The sequence below is a fragment of the Magnolia sinica genome, chromosome 16 (genome assembly GCF_029962835.1).
Source record: "Magnolia sinica isolate HGM2019 chromosome 16, MsV1, whole genome shotgun sequence".
NCBI classification, from domain to species: domain Eukaryota; kingdom Viridiplantae; phylum Streptophyta; class Magnoliopsida; order Magnoliales; family Magnoliaceae; genus Magnolia; species Magnolia sinica.
Window position 1 is genome coordinate 4,186,245 of NC_080588.1, and position 27,972 is coordinate 4,214,216.

Consider the following 27,972-nt stretch of genomic DNA (forward strand, 5'->3'; position numbering starts at 1 on the left):
CTATAAAACCTTTATAGGCCCCACAATAATGTTTATTTGTCATCCAATGTGTTTATAAGATTATAAGATTATGCAGACATGGATGAACAGAAAACAAAAATATAAGCTTGATCCAAAACTTCTGAAGCCCTATGAAATTTTCAACAGTAGAAGTTCAAGTCAACTGTTTCCTGTGGTGTGGTCCATTTGAAAATTGTATATGCTTTATTTTTGGGCTCAAGCTCTAAAATTATCTGGGAAAATGGATGGACGGAGCGGATAAAATAAGTGAATCATGGTGGACCTCACAAAGTTTACTTAGTACGCTAAGCCTAGTGAGTTACTAGGCAAATCACTTCCGTTGGATGGAAAATAAATATTTTAGTGGACCCGTAACGTTTTTAATAGTAGGAATTTAGTTAAGATTGTTTCTTGTGATGTGGCCCAGTTGAGATTTGGATTAGCTTATTTTTTTGGATCCTATCCTAAAATGAGCTTTCCATACGGATGGACGGTGTGTATGTAAGGAAAGTATCCGAAAAACAGCCCCTTTCCGCACTCACGCAGAAGTAAAGACAATGAAGGAGAGGAAAAAAAAGAAAAAAGAAAAACGAGTAAGGGTTGGGGCTTACTTGCCAGGGCAGAGAGAGGGAAGGAGACGCTGAGAGGGAGAGAGAGAGAGAGAGGGAGAAGGAGACGTTGGGTGACTTGGGTCAGAGCAGGTAGGTGCACTTTCAATGCAGCTGCGTTTCCACCACCCTCTGCCAAATTCGAAATGGATAGCCGTTGCCTGTAACAAAGTAACCTGTGAGCTGAAAAACACCTAATTCCTCTGTTACATATCTTGCAATCTTACCTGATAGAAAGTTACAGGTTGAGACTTTGTTACCTGTAACATTTCTCCCCCAAACACAAACTGTAAGGAAGTCACCTGTAACTTTCTTACATTTTACACAAGTTACAGGCATCCAAACGGCCCTTATTTTCAGGTTGCTGGATGTTTCCCTAAGACCCGTTTTGAATTCTATGGTTGTTTGATCACCACAATTTCTCATACATTGTAGAGTTCATGCTCTATTCCATCTCTCTTATTATACAAAAGGGTCTGAAATCCCACCAGCCGTCTAATCAGACCATGTATCACCTTGGTTTTTTTTTTTTTTTGGTACCATTGATGTTTTAGGGAGATAGATTTTCAACTCTATCTGTTTGATAATAACAAAGATTTTGAAATGCTACTCGGCTGTCTAATTTGCCTTGAAACATCTTCTTCTTCTTCTTTTTTGGGACTCTTTGTTGGTACGGGGAGGTGAGTTTTCTACACTCCATCAATTCAAATGAATACCAACTCCTCATCTGCTACTAGAACCTTTGTTTTCAAACCCCTTGATGATAATGAAGAACCTCATTTTCAGATGCTAATGCTGTAGGTGGAGAGGAGCATGAATCCTCTGCAGCTGCGCCGATTCTCAATGTTAACCCATTTCACGAAGAAAGATGCTAATTCTGTCCCTCTTGGTGTTTCTGGAAGAAGGAATTCTTCTCCTCTTCCACTGCCCCATCGCACGATTCCTGAACTGAAAGGCCAGGATCTCGACTTCGTGAATGTCGCTCACAGCCATCTCATCCACACCGATTGGGCTAAACTCAATGTGTTAGCTTCCGGTTTAACCCCATTTAGGATCAAGCACATCCTCTTGAAAATTCAGAAAGACCATGTCCTCTCTCTGGAATTCTTTGATTGGGTCAAACTCCAAAGACCCAATTCGTACACGCTTGAAACCCATTCCATAATCCTCCACATTCTCACCAAGGCAAAGAGGTTTGCTATCGCCGAATCTCTTTTGAAGAAAACCGTCATCCCGAAAACCATCAATTCTGCTTCCGAGCTATTCGATTCCGTACTCTACTCCTATCGCTTGTGTGATTCATCTCCCCGTGTATTCGATTCACTCTTCAAAACATACGCTCACATGAAGAAGTTTAGGAATGCTACGGACACATTTCGTCGTATGAAAGAGTACGGTTTTCTCCCAACCATCGAATCTTGCAATGCGTATATGAGCTCTTTGCTCGATTTGCATAGGACAGATATCGTTCTAGCCTTTTATAGAGAAATGAGCCATTGCCAAATATCTCCGAATGTATATACTCTCAATATGGTTATTTCCGCTCTTTGTAAATCTGGAAAGCTCGAAAAGGCTATAGAGATGTTTAAGGAAATGGAGAACATGGGCTGTAGACCAACGGTTGCCACTTTCAATACATTGATTGTTGGACATAGTAACCAAGGGCTTCTGAGCTCGGCCATGAAGCTTAAAACCACGATGCCCAAGAACGGTTTGCACCCGAATGTTGTTACATATAACATACTTATCCACGGATTCTGCAAGGAAGGAAAATTACATGATGCGAATAAGCTATTTAGTGAGATGAAAGCCATGGATGTGAAGCCTAACACTGTTACTTACAATACTTTGATAAACGGATACAGTCAAATGAATAATAGTGAGATGGGTTCTCGGCTTTATGAGGAGATGATTAGGAATGGGGTTGCTGTCGATATTCTGACATATAATGCCTTGATTTTGGGACTTTGTAAGGAGGGGAAGACAAAGAAGGCCTCATCTCTGGTGAAAGAACTCAATAGGCAGGATCTAATTCCTAATGCCTCGACATTTTCTGCTCTTATTGGCGGGCAGTGCAAGAGGCAGAACTCTGAGCGTGCGTTTCAGCTTTATAAGAGCATGAAGAAGAACGGTTGTCATCCAAACACGGACACTTTTAAGATACTGATATCAACGTTCTCTAAGAATGAGGATTTTGGAGGAGCGGTTCAAGTCTTGTGGGAAATGTTGGAGAGATCAATGGCTCCTGACGCAGCTGTGTTGACGGAGCTCTTTGAGGGCCTCTGTAGGCGTGGAAAAACTGACATGGCCATGCGGCTGTGCATGGAGTTGGAGGGGAGACATCTCTTGCCAGATGGTTTTGATAAAGTTAGTATTATTGGTTTTCAATCTCAAACTGTTACATGAACAATTTTATAAATATTTGTTTTCAATCTTCAAAAAATATATATTTTTATTTTCAATCTGGAAATATGTCGTAGATAGAGTTGGCTCCAAAGACCAGTGAGTAAGGCCAACCATCATCTCTATCTACCTTTTCTTTAGAATTCTTTTTTTTTCGTTTGGGGAAAATCTAACATAATGATGCTTAAAAGTGTTCTCTAGGATGGTGGCTGACAACCAGACTCTCTTTTGACAACTTCTGTCTTTTGATTTAATCCTTTCTGAATGCTTGTTTTAAGTGTTGGAGGGATGAAGAAATAGTTAATCAGACTCTCTTTTGACAATCTCTGTTTTTAGAAGTCTTTTGTCTTTGTTTGGGGAAAATCTGCACTTATGAAGCTTCCCCCCTCCCACAGTTGTTGCTGAATGAGAAAGTTCAGGAAAGTGGTTGTCATTTGAGGGGTAGGTCATTTTCCAAAAGAGAAGCAAAACAATATGGAACTTGGATGCAGCTGCACAATAAACTCCCTAAAAATTAGAAATTTACCTGTTTGACTCTCACAATCACCACAATTACAAGTTTGGATGTAAAAACCAAGAACACAGAAACATTGAGATTCCAAGATAGCCTAGCAACTAGAACTATATTTTAAAATATTTAACAACACATGTTTAGATCAGTAGCAATTCATGGTTGAAAACACATGCTAGAGCTATGTTTTCTTTTCTCAAAAGATTGAACCCCGTTCATTTGTATGAATTGCAGCCCTTTTAAAAGCCGTGTGCAGACCTGGCATGAAATATTACAAACTTCTCTTATTTCCATTTTAATCAAGAGAAATGATCAGTTAATGCCCTAGTACTATGAGCTTACGGTACTTCACCTCTTTTACCACCAATTTGTCATGGCTAGGAAATCTGAGACGAGCAAATGGTTGGCCTCATAATGAATATCACCTGGTATTAAATTCAGACCAATCCAAGCATCAAATTGGTCCCACCATCAAAATGAAGGAATGGCCAACAACTGTTCCAACATACAGGTTTGGCCTACATCATGAAGGGATCAGCCTTATTTTTCAGGCTATGTTTCATGAATGGGCCCACATTTTGTGCAAGTATGATAAACATGCGATGCATTGGCAGGAAAAGTTGTGTATTACATTAAGCTCATGGTACTATGGGCAGTACCTGATCATTTCTCGTTAATCAAATCCTTATCTAAAGAAAGTTAGAGATGATAGGACTTTATTCTAATTAAAACAATTAGAAATAGACTCCAAGAACTTTTGAAAACAGTAGATAATCCATTCGTATAACTCCTGCTCACAGCCGTAATAGCCTAGTTGATAATCCACTCGTAGAACTCCAAGGCTCTCTCTTGAAAAGGAATTGGAGGTTCATTCTATAGAAACTAATCTGCTACATATGCTTTGGACCTATTGCTTCAGTTGCTAATATTCTACTATCATCATTGCTTTCTATTTTTTACTTAAAATTAGTTTGATTGTACAAAAGTACGTTACTACTTTGATATTCAAAATGCCCATCCACACAAGACTGCCTTGTCTATCATCATTCTGCTTTGATACACTTCACTAGGACCTCCTATTCATAAGGATGGATGTGATTGCTCAAAATAACAACATATTCTTCTCAACAATCCATAGCAGACTACCACTAAATGCAACGTCAACTAAGATTTTATACTCTTTCTTTCAGTTTCTATTTTCTCCCGACTCTATTCCTCCCTGCCTTGTCATTCATTGAAATGCCCTTAACAATCTTTCTTTTCTTGCCTCTCGCAAAAAAAAAGAAAAAAATTCCTTCCTAATCAAGATATAGCGTATAGAACTTTAGAGAGGCTATCAAGCTTGGGAATGCAGAACTTTATAGCTATTATATTGAGGGAAATGTCACTGCCAGTCCTGAGAAATAACCGGATCATTGAACCATGGGCCCCACTTGTTCAAAATGGTACCGTGAGTATACTCTGTGTAATTCTTGTGTTGATGACCCTAATTCCTTTTTTATTTTTCTGTTTCTTAGTCTTGCATGTTCTCATGGTCAAGCTGCATGCATATCAGTTTTGATGCAGTCCATCGTATCGTTGTATTGTTAATTGCAAAGTACTCGATGTTTCCTTTTATCCATCACAATGAAGATGGTCTCAAATTGCAGTTTGCTTCCTTCCAAATCCAACTTGAAACTAGTGCGATCACAATTTGGATTGTTATCCCTCAATAATGGTCATCGCAATTTGGTAATTTCTTCTTTATTGAAAAAAGAAAGCCTCTGTAAAGTGATTTGGTATTGGATTAGAAAGGAAGCCATCGGAACAAGATTTAAGTACACTTGCTGCAGACCTCTCGGGCTTACCAGTCTGTTTTTATATGTATTAGCAGTAATGGCAGCCAAATCATTTCCTTGGAATAGATTGAGTTTCCAGCTTGGAATAGACCCAAAATATAATGGACCATAGAGTGAATCTCTCACACACAAGTCCTCCAGATTGGAAGATCATATTTGTCGAGTTCGGGCTCTGTTTGGTTGAGTGTGGACTGTTTCTTTGTTTTCTTCCTTAACCTTCTAGTTGCTGGCCGCTAATTGAAGGGTTGGTGTTTTTCCCATTAGGGAATTTTTATATGCATGGGCCATCCACTTTGTGGCCCATATTATTTTTTTTGAAAGATGACTGACTTATATTAAAGAGAAAAAGGAAACAAAAGGAGAAGAAGGGAAGCTGAGAAAGCGAACCCAACTAAACTCCGAGAAACAAAAGATTACAACCCTTAACACTGTCTACGCAGTTGGCCCATTCAATGATAGAGCGTTTGGCTTTACTAGCTACGTTCTCAGCTGAGTGCTCCCTATCCTGAAAACATCTTTCATTCCTTTCTTCCCAAACACACCACCAGATTGCAATAATGGCAATTCTCCAGATCCACCTTTTCTGTTTATCAAATCTTATCCCGTGCCAGGCTTTCAACAGAAGATCCACAGACGCAGGGAAACACCAGCTAATACCGAACCGAGCAAGAAAATCTGTCCAAATGAGACTGATAAACGGACAATGAATGAGCAAGTGGCCCATATTATTGACGGTTTGGGTCACTAAACCATTCAAGGCTGGCATATTGTAGGAATACAATGCAGAGCAAGTATTGTGTAGTTAGCTCTCATCCTTAGGATTCATTTTTATGGCCAAAATTTTCTCTCAATTTGTGAAAGATGGTGAAATATTTGAGTACATTGTGCTGGTAAAAAGAATTCCTAGTCGTAGCTTTAAGATGAGGGAATGAGTTATGGAGCTATTTGTTCTAGGAATTCCCGATCGTAGCTTTAAGATGAGGGTATGAGTTATGGGGCTATTTCTTCTAGGAATTCCCAGTCTTACATTTTTTTCTTATAAATGTCAGAAATGAAATGATGCAACAAAGAAAACCAACACACAAAATAGAGCAGATTTTCGTGGTTTGAAGTTGTGCCTACTCTATGGATGATTCCCCATCGAATTCACTGTCTTTAATATATATATATATATAAAGAAAAAAAAAGGATTACAGCCCTAAAACTTTCTATTGCCCAAAAAAACTTCTTTTATGTTACTCTAATTTGACCCCCCATTGAGAATATTTATCCCTTCTACATAGAAATACCCAAAATACACTACTCAGTTAGGTTGGGTCTTTGGATTGGGTTTTAGATTGGGTCTCATACAATTCCCTCGGACCCCATGCAAGGGAGCAAGCCCTCCCGTATGTACCCGTTGGGGCTTTATATCTAACTTCCCCTGCACTACTGTGCAGAATACGAGACATCTATCAAAACAGTAAATTTGTATTTATGATACAAAACAGGATGGGAAGCTTAGGATGTGAAGACAGACAATTACTAGTAAACATGGGAAGTTTAAAAATCATGAAGATGATGGATTTGAAGAGTAATGGGTATCCAAGATCTGGGTTTAACAATTGCAGCCTCTAAAGCCTCTTAGGGGAAGAAGCTGAATTAGTTTAGTTCTCTTTTAGTTAGTGATCTTCTTAACCTACTATTATTTAAGAACCTCTATAAAATGTCAAATCATCAATGAAGTCTTGCTGATTTGAGCAGTTTGAGGTTCTCAGAGAAAACACATTTCTTCTTCTATGCTGTAGCATTTGAGTGTTTCAATTTCGGGCTTGTGAATTTTACTACAATTTAAGAATTTAAATTAGAATGTTGGTTCTAGAATTTGGCAACGACTGGAATGTCTGAATCTTGGCACATTTGAAATGATATTTGTGGAAGTGTTAGAACCCTTAAGAAAGGTTAAGAAATCATACAAGAAATTACTATATGATGATTCTAGTGGGCCATTTGGAGTAATACAGTGTTATTCCATAGAATCGTTTTTGAGAAAGACCATTTTGAGGTCAAAATGTAAATGTTGGGGGTGGATCACTTGGGTCTGAGGAATTCAAAAGGGCCTAAAATGTTTGTTTTGGAAAGATAAAATTCCTAAGAAAGGGATTTCATTTGTCACACTTGATAATTTGGCCCTTTCGCTTGATCGTCACCATAACCATCGTAAAATCAATGGGTGTCAGCCATCGGCCTTGTCCATCAGACGTTCCCCTCCCACCAGAGTCCAAAATCCAGCTTATTTATTTATTTATTTATTATTAACACACTCTCACACCCCACACACCCATGCATTCACACCACAGTGTGATATCACCACAATGGGTACTCAGAACCCATGACCTTGTGTTGAAATCCAGCTTGATTCACGACCTAGGTAGGCTACACTGCAGGAAACAGTTCAGAGCATATGCCCACCCATTGAAACCTTCCTGGTTGTTCGGGCCTACCAAGATCTAGTTCAGATACTTGACCCATCCATTGTAAGTGTCCCACCAAATTTCAGGCCATTCTAAAACTGAGGTCGGCCATACTTAGGGGTTGTTTGGATCTTAAGTTAAGTTACTTGTGCCATATGTAGCTTATCTTGATTTTTACTTAGGAAATTGAAGTGATTAAGTAACTTTATATATATATATATATATATATATATATATATATAAACTGATCTAGGTCCTTACTCTTGCCTGAGTGGTATACTCACAAGAGTTTCAACAGCACGGCAAGGGTTCAAGTACCCATAGGTGGTGAAACCCTACCAATCTCAAATAAGTTAGTAGAAAAAAGTAACTTGTGGTGTATCTAGCGTTGTACACGAACCGAGTTATCTGGGTTAGCTCGCTCGATTTGACTTGGTTCAAAATTGAGTTCGAGCCTAGTTGAGCTGATTTTTTGAGCTCGTAAAAAAATTTGAGCTGAGTTCGAGCTTGCCTGAGCTCAACTCGACTCGGATCGAACCCCAACTCGAATCGAACCAGTTCGGTGACTTGGCTATTTTGATATTGATGTTGCTCAGCAAGTGTTGGTGACTTGGATATTTTGATATCGATGTTGCTCAGCAAGTGTCTGATGAAATGACTCAATGAAGTGTTGGCTGGTATACCTTTGTGTCTTGATTTTTATGTTGTCCACCGAGTGTTTAATAAAATACCTGTAAACTAATGTTGTTGCTTTACATTCTGTGAGAAATTGAAGGTGCACACCACGGGTTTGAGAAAATGCCACAGAGGCTCAATCTTGGCTCGAACTGGCCCGAGCTGCTGACCGAGCCGAGTTCTAGTTGGGGTCAGCTAGTGGCCGAGCTAAGTCGAGCTTCGACCCATGTACACCCCTAGGTGTATCCAAACGAGCCCTATGGATGAATTCACTGCTCTCATTTTCATCCATCCATTTGGAATCAGGATTCTTTAACCGCGTAGCCGAGGTGTACTATACACTGTGTGCCACAGGCATGCCCGTTTTTGTGCAGTTCTCAATCAATCAATATAACTACGGTTGTAAATGGGCCGAATGGGCGGGCATTTGGGAATGGCCCACACAGGCCATGCTTTGGCTTTAAGGGCCCGCTGGACAGTTGATGCCGAAATGCCATTTTAAGCCAAACCCCAGCTTGTTTGTGCCTTTGGATGCAATTTTGCAATCCATTCGTTTCATCTCCCGCTCGATGAAATAAGCACTAAAAGGCCCACTCACCGTTTAGTTTTCTGTTAGTCGAGTGATAAAATTGCATAAAAGCCACTTTTGTGGCAATTTGTTTTTTGAATGAATCGCATCCGAACAGGTCGTAAGGCATGTATATTAAATGGGCTGGGCCTGGGCTTTGATTGTACACTTTTGGGTGCACGGCACGAGCACTAGATTGGGCTGGATTGCAAGATAATCTTCCATTAAGAACAGGCTTGAACCCGGTCTATGCTCTCATACATGCACTATCATTGGCCCAGGAAGCGAATGGCCAAGATTCTCACCAGGGATGTTGATGGGCTTGGGCTTAAATAGACAACTTATATTGAATCCATGACTAAGCCCAAAGATTGACCTTACAATATCTGGGCTGGGCCTTCAACTTCATTCCTGCAAGGGCCTGATCTTGATTATAGGCCAGGAGGGGGGACCATAAGCATGGCTAGAGGGCTGGGCACGGGCTTGAAATCTAGGCCTTACAATGGCCCAATCCAATCATCAAGTGGGCCACCATAACACAAAAGGAAGTAATAGCCAAAAGATACTTTTGAGTTCAGTCCCATTCACTAGGGTTGTACATGAGCCAGGCTACTTCGAAAAGTTCGCACGGCTTGAGGTGAGCTAAGCTTCATATGACCCACCTTGTTTTCAAAACGAGCTGAGTTCGAGCACGATGTAGCTCAACTCGACTCAAACTCAAGCCAGCTCAAAGCTTTATATATATATATATATATATATATATATATATATATATATATATATATATATATATATATATATATGGAAAAGGTACTATGCGCTCCACCTCATGATAAGCTCCCATGAGGTTGAGCTGTGTGGGCCCCACCGTGATGCGTGTCAACCATCAACACTGTGCATTTGATGGGTCCCCTCTAAATTATGGGATATCCCAAAAATCAACCATATACGGAACTCAGGTGGGCCATACCATCTAAAATCATGTGAAGACACCGTTAAAACATATAAAAGCACTTGGTGGGGCCCACCTGAGTTGTTAATGCTGCTGAAACTTGGTCTGAGCCCTCATCCAAGTGGGACACACATAATGGATGGGCTGGATTTGCAAACCACATCTCGGTTTGCCCAAAAAAATGATTATGAATGTTTTAATGGTGCACGGCCCCTCCCCACTTCTATATGTGGTGTGGCCCATACAAGTCACAGATTGACTTGATTTTTGAGATCTAGGCCCACGATGGAATGGTGCATCTAACTGATGGGGTAGATGTTCGAAACGCATCACGGTGGGGCCCACACAACTCGACCTCATGGGACGGACTCGTGAGGTCGAGCGCATGGTACCTTTTTCCATTTATATATATATCTATATATATATATATATATATCAGAGAATCATGGCCATCTGATTAATAGGCTGCCCTTTGAACATGGGCAGTTGGCAGTACGTCTAATGCACTTCAAGGCCATTGATCTATCTATGCATCATCTGCAAAGGGCCTTCCATAACTTGGACGATCTGGATTCACTGACCATTGCAGCCATATGTTAAGCAGTGCATCGGTGACGAATGCGGCTTCCGTGGATCCCTGACTGTGGGGCCCACCTTGATGTACTTTTCTCATATCCACGCCGTCCATCTGATTCGCAAGATCATTTTAGGGTATGAGCCCGAAGATGCAGCAGATCCAAATCTAAAGTAGACCACACAGCAAGAAACGTCAGCAACTGAACGCCCACCATTAAAAACTTCTTGGGGGCCACCGGAATGCTTATTGCCATCCAACCTGTTGATAAGGTCACAAAGACCTGGATGAAAGGACCACACAAATATCAGCTCGATCCAAAACTTTTGTGAACCCTTTTAATGTTAAATAACCACTGTTTCCTGTGGTGTGGTCCACCTGAGATTTGGATCTGCTATATTTTTGGGCTAATACCCTACGATGATCTGTAGAAACGAATGGACAGCGTGGATATAAGACATACACATCATCATAGGCCCCACAGTCGGGTATCCACCGACCTGGTGGACCCGGAGATCCACCGAAGCCGCGTCCACCAGTGACTACCGAAACCAAAATCTGGTTCAAAGAATTCGTGTAGGTCTCCTATGAGAGTTTACCACCATTTTGGAAATGGCAATGATTATCCCATGTAGTACTTAAGCATGATTATCCAAACCGTCCAATTTGTGTGGAACACTATCGATGAGACCACATCTCTAACATCACACTTATCCAGGAATCTAACCATCCAATTCATAGCTATCAAAATGGATGGTTGAAAGTAAAACAGCGAGCAGTCCATTTTCCCAGTGAAAAATCAGATGATTACCATCATCTTTCATTGATTTTTTTGGGTCACGCTCTATTGGTCAGCGATTTGGATGGTCTAGATTTCATCACGACCGTCCCATGTTAATGGTCAATGAGTCACCACCATCTTTTAAACAGTGGCAAACTATCATACTGCCTTAGCGGCCCAAAAAAATCCCATCCTTTCCTTCTCACAGGGGCATTTCCGTAAATTCACTAAAACTAAGGGAGGCCTCAAGCCACACAAAGCAGAGCGGGCCCACCATGAGATTATCAGTGCCACGTGGCAGAACATGAACCAGATTGGGTCCATTGGGTATCTGGATTCTCGATGAGGGCCAATAGGGTGATGCTGACGTGGAGATATCCTCATCCTCAAATCATCTCCCCTCTTCTATTAAAATCATACTAGAGGCCTATAGCAAATTGCAAGTAGAGCAGCAGCAGCAAAGGAAGGCTAGAAAAATCCTGTAAGCATCTCCATGGCTACCTCTGCAATCCAACGGTCCACATTCGCCGGCCAGACCGCGCTGAAGCCCCAGAATGAGCTCGTCAGGAAGGTTGGCGTCTTCGAGGGCCGCATCTCGATGCGACGGACGGTTAAGAGCGCTCCCCAGAGCATTTGGTAAATGCACTGTTGTTAAAGGATTAATAGAGCTATTGCACCATATCTATTGGCCAACGCTCCATCAATCTGGATCGTCCAATTGATGAGCTATTGGCCAACATCGAATGCGTCCATCAATCTGGATGGTCCGGTTGATGGGCTATTGGCCAACATGGAATGTGCCCATGAATCTGGATTGTCCAGTTGATGAGCTATTGGCCAACATCGAAATATATCCATCAATCTGGATTGTCCGGTTGATGGGCTATTGGCCAACGCTGAATGTGCCCATCAATCTGGATCGTCCTATTGATGAGCTATTGGCCAACATCGAATGCGTCCATCAATCTGGATCGTCCAGTTGATGGGCTATTGGCCAACATTGAATGTGCCCATCAATCTGGATCGTCCAGTTGATGAGATATTGGCCAACAGCGAACAGATCCATCAATCTGGATCGTCTGGTTGATGGGCTATTGGCCAACATTGAACGTGCCCATCAATCTGGATCGTCCAGTTGATGAGCTATTGGCCAACATTGAACGTATCCATCAATCTGGATCGTCTGGTTGATGGGCTATTGGCCAACATTGAACGTGCCCATCAATCTGGATCATCCAGTTGATGGGCTATAGACAAACGCTGAAAGTGCCCATCAATCTGGATCGTCCGCTTGATAGGCCAGTTCTTGGATTAGCAATAGCCTGATCACTAGCCTTCTTTTGGGCTGTTAAAAGTCCATTGATCAAACAGTTCAGACTACATGGCCAGTGCAGATTTTATTTCCTATGACATGGTCCACCAACTGGATGGTCAAGATCAATGGGTATATGACCTGATTGTGGGGAAAGATTGTGTCTCATTAAAGAAGTATGCTTCATTAATGACATTTTATCCTGCAATCGCTGCACGCACCCATCAATCTAGATCATCCAGTCGATGGGCCGCTCCTTGGATTAGCAATAGGATGAAAAATACTCTGATTGAATGACAATGACTGTTTGATCACTAGCCTTCTTTTGATCTGTTAGCCAAAGCTATTTGGCAACAGCTCATAGTAAGTCCATTGACAGAACAGTCAAGAACATGAAGCTTGTGCAAGCTTTGTAGCCCATCTGAGAACTGGCCCACCAACTGGATGGTCAGGGTTGAATGGGTACATGTGCTGATTGTGAGAGTAGATGGTGTTTACATGAGATTCAGTTTTTTTCAGTTATGGATTTGATTGCACAAGAAATGGTTTAACTAACAATAGTGGCATATATGTATTCCAACCAAAACCATCCAAATTGTGGGCCAGAACATTACACCAACTGAATGATATTAATTGACGAATTGGCGGGCCGCGGAAAATCAGATGGTTAGGATCATCCAATCAGAGTGATTTCAGGGCTATCCTGCATCTGCGATGGGACCATGATTTGGATGGTCAAGATTTCTGTGCATATACACCCCATGTACAGAGTAGAGTAGCCACCATTAAGAAAATGGTGGTGCCTGTTACACATCATATGCTGCACATCAGCTGAAAGGCGATTCTGGCAATGTATTATTATATGTTAACTGGAATCTGACCCATTATCGGGAATTCGGGATACAGGTATGGCCCTGATCGCCCAAAATACTTGGGCCCATTTTCCGAGCAAACTCCATCGTACCTGACAGGTGAATTCCCCGGTGACTATGGTTGGGACACTGCTGGACTGTCGGCAGACCCGGAGACGTTCGCCAAGAACCGTGAGCTGGAGGTGATCCATTGCCGGTGGGCCATGCTTGGAGCATTGGGCTGTGTCTTCCCAGAAGTCCTCTCGAAGAACGGGGTCAAATTCGGCGAGGCTGTTTGGTTCAAAGCTGGCTCCCAAATCTTCTCCGAAGGCGGGCTTGATTACCTTGGAAACCCAAACCTCATCCATGCCCAAAGCATCCTTGCCATCTGGGCTTGCCAGGTTGTCCTCATGGGCTTTGTTGAGGGTTACAGGGTCGGTGGCGGTCCGCTTGGCGAAGGGCTGGATGCCATCTACCCCGGTGGTGCCTTCGACCCATTGGGGCTAGCTGATGATCCAGAGGCCTTTGCAGAGCTGAAGGTAAAGGAAATCAAGAACGGCCGCCTGGCGATGTTCTCCATGTTTGGATTCTTCGTCCAGGCTATTGTCACCGGCAAAGGCCCGATCGAGAACCTCTTTGACCACATTGCTGATCCTGTGGCCAACAACGCATGGGCCTACGCTACCAACTTTGTGCCTGGGAAGTGAACGGCTTCCATGCCCTTTCTGGCTTGTATTATTATGCAGACTTTGGTTGGTTGTGATCTTTGGCTGTGTTCAGTAGCTCAATAAAAATGTAGTTGCACCATCCAAACAGATGCAACTTTACAATCCACCACACCAGCAAACTCAGCTCCATTTTCCATGCCCAAACACCACAGACCCACATCAGAAATAAAAGAAAAGTAGAGAGAGAGAGAGAGAGAGAGAGAGAGAGAGAGCACTGTAAAGCCCACTTTCAACACTAATACAGCCCACACACACCTCCACATATGGCCATGTGTGGGATATCCAACCCCTGCATGAGGTGGCCCCCACCAGGGCAGAAGATCAGGCCTGTTGGTTCCAGAGTTAGGCCATGCATGTACAAAAGCAATGGATATTTAACAGATTACGCTGAAGGTCTCTTCACGTGCATGGTGAAGTTCACCTCGGAATCACGCTAGCCTAACTGGTGTAGGCATGCGGTCGTGGGCCTATAGCTAACCGAGCACCACATGCAAGACAACATGCATGAGATCCACATTGTCCATCAGGTGCGCTACCTCATGGTTACCACGGAAACTAACAATTAGGCCGGTCCAAAGTTGTGTGTGTAGCCCAGTGTGGTTTGTATATGTCATCCAATCCATATCTACGACGATTCTCACCAGGATGAAGAGTCCCAAAATCACACTATTCTGAAACTCAGGTGGGCTACACCACATGAATTTAGAGGTTTCAGGCATGATTTACACTGTTTCTATGGTGAGGCCCACCTGAGTTTTGGATTGCTGTGATGTTGAGGTCAAGGCCAAATGTGGGGCGGCACACCTGATGGCCGGGGTGGATCTCATGCACATAAAGTCATTCCCCTGAGTAGGCATGTCCCTTGATAGCTCAGATGTCCCACACACATGCTAGGTGTATGGCTGAATGCAGAGGTGCATGTGGTCTAAGCAAAACTTTAGGTAAGAAACTGTTCTCCTGCTGATTGCATCTGAGCCGAGAGAAGGGAACTTGATATAGTCTATCTTATTGCATACAATCTTTAAAGGCGGAAACCACGACCTTAAGAAGACATGGATCCAAGGTCTTATTCTCTCCATATAAGCTATTTTTCCAACTGCCACTTGAATGGATTGGGGTGCCTCTGATGCATTGGTAGATCGTGGCTAGGGGAACTTCAGATCCAACAAGGTAGGCTCTGTGTTTGGATGGCACAGGATTCGTAATCGCATTAAGCGGGCTTCTGTTTTCCTGTTGTATTCACTCCAAAATGGGAACTATGATATGTAGCCTCAGCTCATTGGCTACATGGAATCTGAACCCTTGAAGGTGAAGCCTGCAGAAGAATTCACCAATATTCCTTGCATGAACATGACCCATTTTTGAAATGATGGAAGCGGCTATTGTCCCTCACTATAATCTCTCGATCATAGATATCCGAGAGGAGCTTAGTAACTAAGTGGCAATCATTACAAACACGAAGGTTTTTCACCACACGGATAGGACTTCTGTGTTCAATGTTGATGAGACCAAAAGCAATCGCCAACCTCTCACTATGGTGGGCCAGTTCAACTTCCTTCCCCTCCTCTTCTACACACAATAAAACTTGCGTCGTGTCAGGAATGTACCCTGCGCATCTCAATCTCACCCCCATCTCATTTAGCTTTGAATAAATACATTCTGTTTGAGGGTGTGACTTATCCCCTACAACAAATTTGTGAACAAAACCGGCATGCTCTATCGAACTGCAACCCGGGTCCTTTCTCACTCCTTTTTCTTTCATCATTCCTCTCAAGGCTGATACATCAGCCCACCGGCAAGCAGTCGCATATATGTTAGAGAGAAGAACGTAACATCCAGTAGCATCTGGGGCTAGCTCAATCACACGCTTAGCTGCATATTCACCAATATCGACATTTCCATGGTTCCTACATCCACTAAGCAGGCTCATCCAAATTACTTCATTTGATCTCATAGGAATCTTCTCTATCAAATCCTTTGCCTCTTCTAAGTGCCCAGCTCGGCAGAGAAGGTCCACCAAACATCCATAGTGCTCCACCGTGGGTGTGATTCCATATTCATTAGTCATGCGTTCAAAATAACGACGGCCCACATCAACCAAACCCACATGACTACAAGCATTCAAGATGCCAATGAAAGTGATAGGGTGAGGCTTTATTCCAATTCTCTGCATTTCAGCAAAAAAGTCAAGGGCATGATTGGCCATACCATGCATTCCTAAACCATTGATTATCGCAGTCCAATGCCCCAACCTCTTTTTGGGTATTGCTTGAAAAATATCCAAAGCATCCTCGATGCTCCCGCATTTCGAATACATGTCTATAAGGCAAGTACCAAGGACACCCCCATCGTACTTAAATCCATATCTATCCATATATAAATGAATCCATCTCCCCTTATCAAGAAGACCTAATCCTGAAACTGCAGAAAGAGCCCCAACCAAAGTCGCATTATTTGGCATCATGCCTGCTTCCAGCATTGCCTGAAAGATTGCCAAAGCTTCCACATATAGCCCATTTCTTTCATACCCAGAAATCATTGAATTCCACGTAATAACATTCCTCTCCATCATTTTGTCAAACAACCGGCGCGCAGACACAAAATCCCCATATCTCATATACCCATCAATCATTGCATTCCAAGACACCACATTCCGCACTGGCATCCGATCAAAAAACCCACGTGCAACCTCAATTTCCCCACACTTCGAATACCCATCAACCAAAACAGTCCATGAGAATGAATCCCTCTCTGGCATTCCATCAAACACCTCCCGTGCCATGTCAACCTCCCCACATTTCACATAGCCATCAATCAAAGAATTCCAACAAACAAGATCCTTCTCAACCATCCCATCGAAAACCTTCCTTGCGGACGTGATCTTGCCACATTTTGAATAGAAACTAACCAAACTACTCTGCACATAGACATCCGACCCAAACCCAATTTTCAAAACCAACCCATGAATCTGTTCCCCTTCCTCATCTGCACGCAACCTTCCACAGCCCTTGATAACGCAGGGGAGCATGAAATTATCAGGCGGGATTGCGGATTCGCACAGCAACTCACAGAAAAGAGCAATTGCGTCATTCGACCGGTGGTTCTCGACGAAGCATTTGATCATAGTGTTCCAAGAATGGGAACTGGGTTTGGGGATTCTTTCGAAGATGGATAACGCGTAATCAAGGTTTCCAATTCGGGGGTCGGAATAGAGCGAGAGGAGGCGGGAGGCGATCCAAGGGTGGTGGAAAGTGCCGGTCTTGAGGGTAGAAGCGTGAATTTGTTGAAGATCTCGGGCATTTTTGCAGAACTGGAGGAGAGAAACATGGAGAGATTGTTGGTCTGGAAGGGGTGATTGGATGGGAGGATTTGAGAGGGAGGAGAGTGTTAGCATTTGCGCGGGAAATAACGGTCACAATGCCAGGTTACGTATTTAAAAGCGGGAGAGATGTTGCGGTTGTAGAGGTCGTAGAACCGGACGCGGATTGCGTCCTACCCCGGTCCGTCTCCAGCTGGGAACGGGCAGCGGCTTTGAGTGGCCACCGTGATGTATGGGTCTTATCCACACCGTCCATTCATTTTTTTTTAGTATCATTTTAGTAAATGAATGAAAATTGAGGCATATAAAAGTGTCAAGTGGACCACACCACAGGAAGCAGCGTTGATAATGATTCTCACCGTTGAAACTTTTCTAGGGCTCACTTTTATTTTTATTTGCCATCCAACCTATTCATAAAGTTATATAGATCTGGATGAATATAAAAAACAAATATCAGCTCCATCCAATAAGCCCATCTAAAGACACGATTATGAAGGTTTTAAGGTGAACCTTGGAAAACCTTTTTTCATAGTGAATGTTAATATCTTAAAGGAGTGGATATTAGGAGTAGAGTAGTTGTATGGCTGTTTTCTAACAATTGGTGTACACACAAACGAACCACTATAATTCATGGAGTTGTGGTGGATGATTGAATATGTTTATGTGTGTGAATGTTGTAATTTACTTTGAGCATTTGTGGTGAATGGTGTAATTTATTTTATGCACTTGTGGTGAATGTTGTAATAACTTAGTTTATTTTCTTTGCATCTTTATTGGTTTGGGTTTTTGATATTTACAAATGTTCTAGTAAGATTTTCCTGTCATAAGCCTTTGGTTTTTAGTGTTAGGTTGTCCTTAGAACTAAGTTTGTATCAACCTCTCAAAACTAGTGCATTTGAGGTTGCTATTTACTCGTGCTTCTTTATTATTTGATTGTGCTATCTATCTTTATATTCTGCATTTATTTTTAATTTGACAGTCCTGTTCACCCCCTCTCTAGGACATTTAGCTCAGCTTTTTCACAACCAAACTCAATGTGCGAGTTAAGGATATTTTCCCGCCCATATTTGTATAGCCATGACCCTGATCAACTATCGATTGTAAGGGGGGCCCCCATGGCTAATTGAGGTGTGTGATTGCCGCTCGGTGGTGACCAAAAGTAGATCCCGCAGCAAGACACCTGCCCCAAGGTGTGGATAGGTTTGTGGGCCCCCAAAAGGCCCCGTAAGTCAAGGACAACCTCCCTCAAGGTAATTTCACTGAGAAAAGGGTCACCACAGTTATTTGTACATATTTTAACACTATAAATAGCCCCTTATTTTCCACCCTTTCACTCTCATACGAATTTTTCATTGCAATTAGAGAAAGAGAGAGGAGAAGAGGGGAATGAGGTGTGAGAGAGGGGTTGATTGGAGTAGACACGCCCCCTGTCCATGTTAGCCGACAATGTATCCCCGACAGCACCACATTGCCGAAGTTGTCCTGACGATGATTAGAGGTAAATTAGTGAGTCCCTTTTAAGATATTTAAGTCTTGAAAGGGGTTGCATGCATCCTTACAAGCTAATCATACTAATGTAGGGCGTCAGTGAACTATCCCACGAAGTCCTGACCCTATGAATGAGTCTGAAATTGACAAACCAACCCAAGCTGCGGACCATTACCCCTAGGTTTTCATTTATCAAATCTCGTGTCATTATTAATGATTTATGTTGTGGATGGATGAATGCATGCTAACTTGCGCATAGTGACATAACCTAATTTACTTTCTATGAACTGTTATCTTTGTACAATGAAGCTTTCATGTTTGAAAGGATGCTAAAATAAGTAGAAATTTCTAATTTATTGCTCATGTTTCTACCTGCTCATTTGTGCATGCACTCAACTTGATTTAACTTTCACAAATTGCTACCCTTATCATGATACAGCCTGCATGTTTGATAAAATGCTCAATCAAGTAGAATTTTGTGATTTATTGTGCATACTCCTCCATGTAATCGCAGTGGTTAATTTGCTAGTATTACTAATTGACTAGGACTACTTGGGTAGTCGGGTTGGCCGATAAACCGCGGGAACATGTGGGCGGCCCTGATTGGGTCGGCCGCCCCAGACTAGTCTGATTGACCTGGGCCAAACGTGGACAATCGACAATAGTTGGACTACACGGGATGCTTACACCCAATGTCGGTTATGACAAGGTTCACCCGAGTCAACCGAACTACCCTAATAGCCGACCAACCATGTGTGTCTACCATGTATGATCACGCTTGCCTGAATCTGGAGTATCCCATACCTTTGAAAGGTATATTAACAACCATTAGTGATACGATCATCGAGTCTCGGGAGCCTGGCATGGTATATGAGGCACTATGTCCATTCTGTCGGCCTATGCTTGGCTGATGAGCCTCCCTGTTGTGACCACGAGGAATTTTATTCATAAATCTTGCCTATCGTATAAGTTTAGCTGGGAGTGACAAACCTAGGCAAATCAAGGATCGCAAGCATGGAACCGCTACGGCCGCCCTGGCCCAGTAATCTAGATAAGGCCATTGATAAAATGTATGTGTTTTAGCTTTCCCAATTTTGTTGGATGAACAAACTTAAGTAATCACTTGGCTAACATGAATATTCATCGCATTGCATTAGTTTAGGCTGTGGTGACTTAGGCATTGTGGTCGCTTGATGAGGGAGTGTTGGCATTTGCGAATGTGGCGTCGGAGTTGCTTATGAGGGAGTGTTGGATTGTGAGAGCATGCATCATCTTATGACCACATACATGTGTATTATTAAGAGTATTTAGGAACTGGGTATTTAAGTTGTTTTATCATTACTTGTGTTAGTGGAGTTGATAACATGTGTAACTTAGAGTTAATTGAACTACCGAGTTGATCACCCACTCCCACTCTGGGATAGTGTTTTAAAATACCAACCAGACAATATTATTGATGCAGGTACTATCGAGACCTTAAATGGTAGGCTTAGATCGGCTTACACTACTGTTGATGGAAATATTGCATATTATCCCTCATTTATAATTTGGTTTTATGAACATGATAATACTTAATGTTCTATTTTAATCATGTTTGTGTTGCAAGGTAAATTTAAGAGCTTGGATTAAAAAGGATGCTAAAAGCATGGATTTAACGCTCAAGAATCACCAAAGCCAATGATGGATCTTGTGATACCAAGAATGAAGAATTTACATGCCAAAGATTCAAGAAAACCAAGTCAAGAATGAAGAGAATCGAAGTTTTGAAGTGAATTTTTGTGATCCTCGACTAGTTTAATCTTCGACTCGTCTAAGCTTCGACCAATCCTGACACCTGCTCGACTAGTCTTGGCTTTGCTTCGACTAGTAAGGGCTCTTGCTCGACTAGTCCTGGCTTTGCTTTGACTAGTCGAGGCTCCTTCTCGACCAGTCGAGTATTCCTTGACTTGAACTCCAGTGACAAACTCATTAAAAATCAAGTCACTTAGGGGATTAGGTAAACTAATCAGTGTTTTCTCAGTTTTGAAGAAAATTTACAAAATTTTTGAAAAATTTTCAATGTTTATCTGTTTGGAAAGCAATAAGTTGTGTATTTAAGAATGTTCCTGGGTATCTTCTAGGGTTTAAGGAGTGGAGAAAAAGGGTGAAGCCACTGTCCGAGAGTTTTTTTCTTCTTCTTTAGTTAATGTTTTGTTTAAGAGTTCTTAATTCAATCATGTCTATGGTTGGTTAAAGCTCTTAACTAGGGCTAAGAGGTAAAGCTTGTAGCGTGATTGGGATGTTTATTTTGTTTTGATTCGTGTTTTGTTGAACTCTTATGGATTCTAGTTCTTTATTAAGAAATATTTTTAGTGTTTAATGGTTTGTTGTTACTCAAATTACAATGGATTTGTGATTGCTTTGAATATCTTCTTTCCTTGAATTGAAATTGTGAAATTAGTAAGTCCTGTTTTTCACCATCGTCCCTTGGGCATGGTAGGGTGATGGAATCCTTTCTAATCTTCATGATTCTCTTATGATTGGTTGTGGGATTGGTATATCCTGTTGTTTGCCATTGTCTCCTGGGCATTATTAGGTGATGGAATCACTTCCAAACCTCACAACTCTTATCCATTAAGACTAGGTTCATGAGAAGTTTAAAGATCTGACCATCTCTCCTTTCTCCATCTGGATAAGATAGGACTCTGATTCCAGTTGGATCTATTGAATCATGTAGGGTAGTGTCCCAATTGTTACAAGTGGATCTGTAATACCCCGTACTTCTGTAACATCTCGAAAAAATCCGTACAAAGACTCGAGTACCACCTCAGGCAGAAATCCTTAATGACCAAATCCTTTAAAAATTAGATGAAAATTAGTCAGGTACTAAGCTAAATTAATCGGTGAATTATCTTGAACCACTATCTATACAAACTGTAAGGTCCAAAACCATTAGAATCGCTAACTCAACATTACCTAAAGACCTAGGAGCGATCTCAAAACCCAGTTGCTCTCGGGAGCACATTGAAACTCTATATCGGACCTAGACCGCGCGTCGAAAGTCCGATTACCACGAAACTATAAGGTCATGACCGCCATGCTGGGCTTGACAAGCATCATGGGAATCAAACCCAAATAGTATCCAGAAACGCACAACTTAAGCTAGGAGCAAAGTGTGTGAGAAACACGAATATCTTTAGAAAATGAACTCAAACTTAAGTAAATTGGACCATTCACTTGCGGGTGAAATTGAAGGTTTCAGACCATCAATTTCTGACCAAACTTTACCTGTGGATCAAGAAAATTTTCTTGGACATGTGAGTTTACTTGTGGCCCTAATCGAGTGACGATGGCCATTGAACTGAAATAGGTCCTCCACGGTCGATCTACAAATCCGATCAGACCAAAACCTTAACCTGACTTAGATCTATGGTCAAAGAACTTACTACATGACATAGGTGAGTAATGGGCCTCCATATGAGTCTTGTTTGCCTGAAACAAACGCCCTTTGGCTATAACCAAAGTATACTATGGCCCTATGTCCATTGACATCAGTTCTAGGCCTATATAATGCCCATAAACCACCCCTCTCTCATTCCATACGATTTTCTCTAACCCTAGGAGAGAGAAGAGAGAAAAGAGGAGGAGAGAGTGAGGAGGAGAGAGTGAGATAGGGAGATCATTACTGGGATCCTTTTCCACGACTCCACACGCCGAATCGACACCCCACTACTGCTACACCATCGATTCCAGATACAATTTGGGTAAGAAATCCTAACCCTAATCTCGTTTTAGGAATTCAAATAGAGAAATCAATGTAATAGCTAACCTATTTCGTGATTTAGGTAGCCGTTATGCTGTAGACGGAAGCGTAATGTACGAACCGAGTTCGTAACTAGCAAACCGACGAAAGGTGCGAACTATAAACGTTTAAGGTATGGTTTTCAAGGCTTTTAATATCAGCAATGGTTTATGTCTAACTTGATTGCCGCCATATGATCTTAGTTATGATGTATTCAGTAAATTATACATGTGTGTGAACTATGTGAATATAAAATGCATTCCATGTGTTTGTTGAAATGTTTGAATGAAAGTGAAATTATGATTTATACTTGCCATGACTATTAATCTAGAATACAGGTGTGTTGTGTGTATACAACTCCTTTGCGAAAGGATTTCTCATAATATATGTTATAGCTAATTTAGTTTGTATATATACTATTATGTAATCTAAGTGTTTGATAAAATGTCTGAATGAATAATTGTTTGTTAAATTGCTCTTAACAAGGGTGTTGAGATGGGATTCTCAACTACCGTATCTATATTAGTAGCTTCCTTTATATAACATAAATTGTTGTTATATGATTTATGAATGAAATACATTTGTGTGTCAACATGCTCAATGTGTTTGATAATATGCTCAAATGAGAATTATGTTTGAATTGTTCGTTAAATGCTGTTATGAGTAACATATGTGATTTCCTATGGCATTTGAGTATGTTTAGGACTACCATCTAGTCCAGGCAATCGGTAATGGCTCCTGATTGAGTGACCGAACTAATTTTGCCACATTAGATATGTTCGAGGAATCCGAGTTGTACGGTGATTGTCGACAGTGGTTAGGCCACGTGGAGTGCATATGCGCTCCATGTCAATTAATTCAGCGTGCGCTTGTACCAATCGAACTTGTCAAATAACCTGATTGGCCTATTGTGTGTTTACTATGTATGGACGCTACTGCTTGAATCTAAGGTACCACTTACCAATGCAAACTCATTTCAACCATGATACCAAGATCCGCTAAGACTCATGAGCCGAACATGGTGGTATGGGACACCGTGGTCGAGCTGTCGGCCTATGCTGGGGTGATGAGCCTCCCCGTAGTGACTAGTGAGCAACCCAAACTTGTGAGCCAAATACGGTGGTATGAGACACTTTATTCGAGCTGTCGGCCTATGATGAAGTGACGAGCCTTCCTGTAGTGACCTCGAGTATAAATTAGGTCTACGCTGAGGTGACGAGCCTCTCCATGGTGACCTCGAGTATAAACTCGTGAACTTACCTATCCACTGCTTTTCATCAGGGGTGATGCCCTACAACTTGTCTATTGTATGTGATTAACTAGGATTGACGACCCTAGATGGATCATTGTTTGGGTAAGTGATATAAAGGGAGGTACCTTAGCTTCCCAAACCTGCTGTGTGAATAAGTCAAATATAATTACTTGGCTAACATGACCATGCATTGCATTACATGTGCTTTGGCGAAGAAGCGCACGTTTAGGGAGTTTGCCATGCGCGACCATGAAATGATGTCGCTGAGGGAGTGCAAGCGAGGGCATACATCATTACGCACATCATTCCTGCATTAACAAGAGTACTTACGATATGATTGTTGTATTGCTTTATAATTACTGTCTGACTGATTTGATAACATGTTAACATTTGCCTTATAGTACCACTGAGTTGATCACTCACTCCCACTCTGGGACAGTGTTTTAAAACACCAACTAGACTCTGATTTGGTGCAGATTACGATGAGGCTTTTGTGACGGAGCCGGACTTCTTCGACGAGGAGGAGAAATTCTCCTACATTCAGCTCTCAGGCGGGTCTATGTAGACCTAGAATTACGATCGCAGGGATTACAGGGACACTGGATCAGTTGAACATTTATATTTTGATATTTTATTCATTTTGAAACAACACATGTATATATTCAGCCTGATAGCACGTTCATACTCTGGAGGTTGTGAAACACATATATATACTTTTTATATTTATCTTAGTCTTCCGCTTGCTTAATTAAATTAACTCTGGAGTATGATATGCCGTTTAGTGTAATCCCACTCATGTTTAAGGCACTGATATGGTCAACATTCAAACATCATTATCTATATTGCGTAAGTGATGCGTTAGAACTCGGGAGTTGAGCTTTGCTCGACCCCCGATTTTTGGGGCGTTACAACTTCTCAGTACTCGGGTGTTACCATTTATATTAAATCTAGCACGAGCGTGTGTGAAAACACACACAACATACATTACACATCACCCTCATCCCAACTTTTGATGATTGAAATATACTGTTGAAACTCATTATATAGGCCTTGAGAAGCCTATAAACAGTTAATGATCAAGTCAGGAAATAATCTGACCATCGGAATAATGATTATCAACAAATTGAACCAAGATCACTTAATGTGAACATTTGATCCATCCCATCTTTAGTAGGATGGCCCAACAACTCTATTCAAGACAAATGGATGGAGTGGATTTCATTGGACACCATTGTGGACCCCAAAATGATTGTGTGTGCACACAACCGAATTGAAACACATGCAACAAATACGCTAAAATAAAATAATAATGATAACAATAAGAACACAAATAATTTATAATGAAGTAACAACAATAAAACTAATATTAATATTATAATTTGGATAATAACATCCTATGAAGGTTTTGAACACACAAATGACCCATTAGGACTTCTTTTAACCGTTAATGGTCGGACTGAAACTTATCTGACCATCGGATCATTGTAGTTGACACTTACCGATCATAGCGTGGTTGATATGGCCCACCTTAGCTTTAGATCTTTCGGATACTGAGTCAGAGGACCCTACTAAGCCCTCTAGAGTGAATGGACGGAGCGGATTTGACAAATCCATCACGGTGGACCCCACATTAGTGTGGACGTGAACCATGAACAGTGCACCCGCGGTGCACTGGACCGTCAACACAGTCAGATACGTGTTGACCCAATATTTTGCAAAAAGGAGAAACTCTCCTCTCGCTTCCAGCGCGACTACATTTTGAAAGAGAAACTACCGTTTGAAGTGATCGTGACCCACCATCTCGGACCCTTGCACCGATCCAAACCGTCCATCTGGTCCGGACGAGAGGTCTGACCAAAACCCTCGAGGTTTCAAACCCAGTCATGCACACTTGAGCGAGCAATTCCGGTTGTGAGTGATGCCGCGCACGCGCAGATTATTTCTGAAAATGGAAACATGGTTTTTGTGCTAGCTGGAACAATCTCATCCATTAGTTGCTTATGGAAGCCTCATTAGTGGATCTCAGACGTTGATGTTAGGGCGTCAAGGGATCTTATATAGCAACAACGATATCTCAGATGATATCTCAAGCCGGCGTGAGTCTTCTCGGTCGAAACCAAGGAGAAGAATTAAACATGGCCCCTTCCGCATCACAAGATGGGTCCCACAACGATCATAGGACCTCTCAACACTGTCCAAATCCCTCAGATCACAGGTTCAACTGTCCAATGCCAACCTGCCATTGGCGACGAGATCGTCTTCCCCATCCATTTGAAAAACCCACCACCTGTACATGGGTCCCACTTGCTGATCTAGACCATCTTTTAGGTGGGTCAGGGTCCCAGAAGTCCATCCATGTAGTCCGATCGTGACCATACAAGCCTGATTCAATGATAACGTCGCAAAATGGCACGGGTTAATCGGCTAAAAACTATAACGAATCCCTTGCTTAGTTATAATTTTGAACCCTCTAGAAATGGATTAATGAAGCCTTATAAAAGGCCGCTTTTAGGGCATTCTTTCCGAAAATGGAAAGATTGAGAGAGAGAGAGAGAAGGCACCGTTTCTCTTGTCGCACCAAGATGGGTTGGCTCAGTTTGAGTCACGGCCGAGTCCAGGTTCTCTCTGGTCGGAGAGAGAGAGAGAGAGAGAGAGAGAGAGAGAGAGAGAGAGAGAGAACGAGAAAAGAAAGTAGGAAAGAAAGAGGAAAGAGAAGGAGTGAGCATCTGTCATCCTTCCTCTTGGCCATCGATTTGACTCAGTAGCGTGGCTTCCAGATAGGTTTTGGAGAAAATATCGAGCTAGTAAAGTGAGCTGGGATCACGCCCAGTCCAGTGGCTGTTACTAATTCGGCACACCTTCAGTAAAGTCGGTGAGAAACTGAGTTTCAGTAAACTAAGTCGCCTCAAGGGTGACATCGAGTTGCTGTGATGTTGACTTAGTGGATCATCATATAGTTCAGGGCCTGGTCTGAACTAGTTCCTGTTTGACTTAATCAAGCTACTATTACAATAGAAAAGGGAGGAGGAAGAAGGAGAAGGAAGAGAAAGAGAAGAGATGGCTGTCGGTTTGGGCTGAGTTGACTCATTATGTCTAATTGGAGCAGGAATTTGGGGTTGAGTTCTGTTCAGCTGCACCGAGCATTACTACCAACCCATGTGGATTCGACGCACCAAGGAGATTCCGAGTTGGAAATAAGTTCGGTCAATCAAGTTGGGTTAGAGAGAGGACCCGGTTTATCATCGAGTCGAGTCAAGTCTCAAAGAAATTAAGATTCACAAACCACCATGCTGAGATCCGCCTCCTTTGATTTCGAGTTTAGACACCGAGTCCAGCCCTGGTATGGACCTTTTAGACAGAGAAAGGGGAGAAAGGGAAGGAAGATGAAAGGAAGAGGAAGTAGCCTGAAGAAGTGAGGAAAAGAAAGAGAGAAGTTGTCGCCGAGTTGGGTTGAGTCAACTCACTGAAGTCAAGTTGTAGCATGACTCATCCAAGTAAGATAATTTCGAAGTTTTAGTTTACATTCTAATATAGAGATCATTTAAATTCCAATTTAGTTTTAGTTAAACTAGGTTAATATGATATTGGGGTTTGAATCATCCCCTAGGTCATGGACTCATATTTAAACTCTACACTGTCTAAATCTTTAAGTGTAATCTTAGGGAATGGTGGGGCAATCTAACTGAACAAATAGTCTAAATTGCGATAGGATTGGATTCTTGAACATGCGCAACCAATTCCGACAACACAGGAAGTCGATTTGACTCTTGGAAGGTGAGGATCACCCTTCAAGCTTTTTTTTTATATCTTGATAGTTAAATTAGTCTGTTTATTTCGTTAATTGCTTAACATAATGCTATTAAATGTTAATTTCTAAT

General features: G+C 41.9%; 3 protein-coding genes across 3 annotated transcripts; 2 read left to right on the forward strand and 1 right to left on the reverse strand.

Moving 5' to 3' along the window:
- Nucleotides 1-611: 611 nt before the first annotated feature.
- LOC131229867 (pentatricopeptide repeat-containing protein At4g26680, mitochondrial-like) lies at nt 612-3,070 on the forward strand. The gene is made up of 2 exons (XM_058225910.1): nt 612-786; nt 1,410-3,070. Exon 2 carries the CDS (start codon nt 1,422-1,424, stop codon nt 3,012-3,014), a length of 1,593 nt encoding a protein of 530 aa, XP_058081893.1. The 5' UTR covers nt 612-786; nt 1,410-1,421; the 3' UTR covers nt 3,015-3,070.
- An 8,718-nt stretch (nt 3,071-11,788) lies between these two features.
- LOC131229868 (chlorophyll a-b binding protein 5, chloroplastic) lies at nt 11,789-14,333 on the forward strand. The gene is made up of 2 exons (XM_058225911.1): nt 11,789-11,999; nt 13,582-14,333. Exons 1-2 carry the CDS (start codon nt 11,857-11,859, stop codon nt 14,231-14,233), a joined length of 795 nt encoding a protein of 264 aa, XP_058081894.1. The 5' UTR covers nt 11,789-11,856; the 3' UTR covers nt 14,234-14,333.
- On the reverse strand, nt 13,581-17,768 carry LOC131229866 (pentatricopeptide repeat-containing protein At5g48910-like). The gene has a single exon (XM_058225909.1). It carries the CDS (start codon nt 17,646-17,648, stop codon nt 15,582-15,584), a length of 2,067 nt encoding a protein of 688 aa, XP_058081892.1. The 5' UTR covers nt 17,649-17,768; the 3' UTR covers nt 13,581-15,581.
- Nucleotides 17,769-27,972: the final 10,204 nt, after the last annotated feature.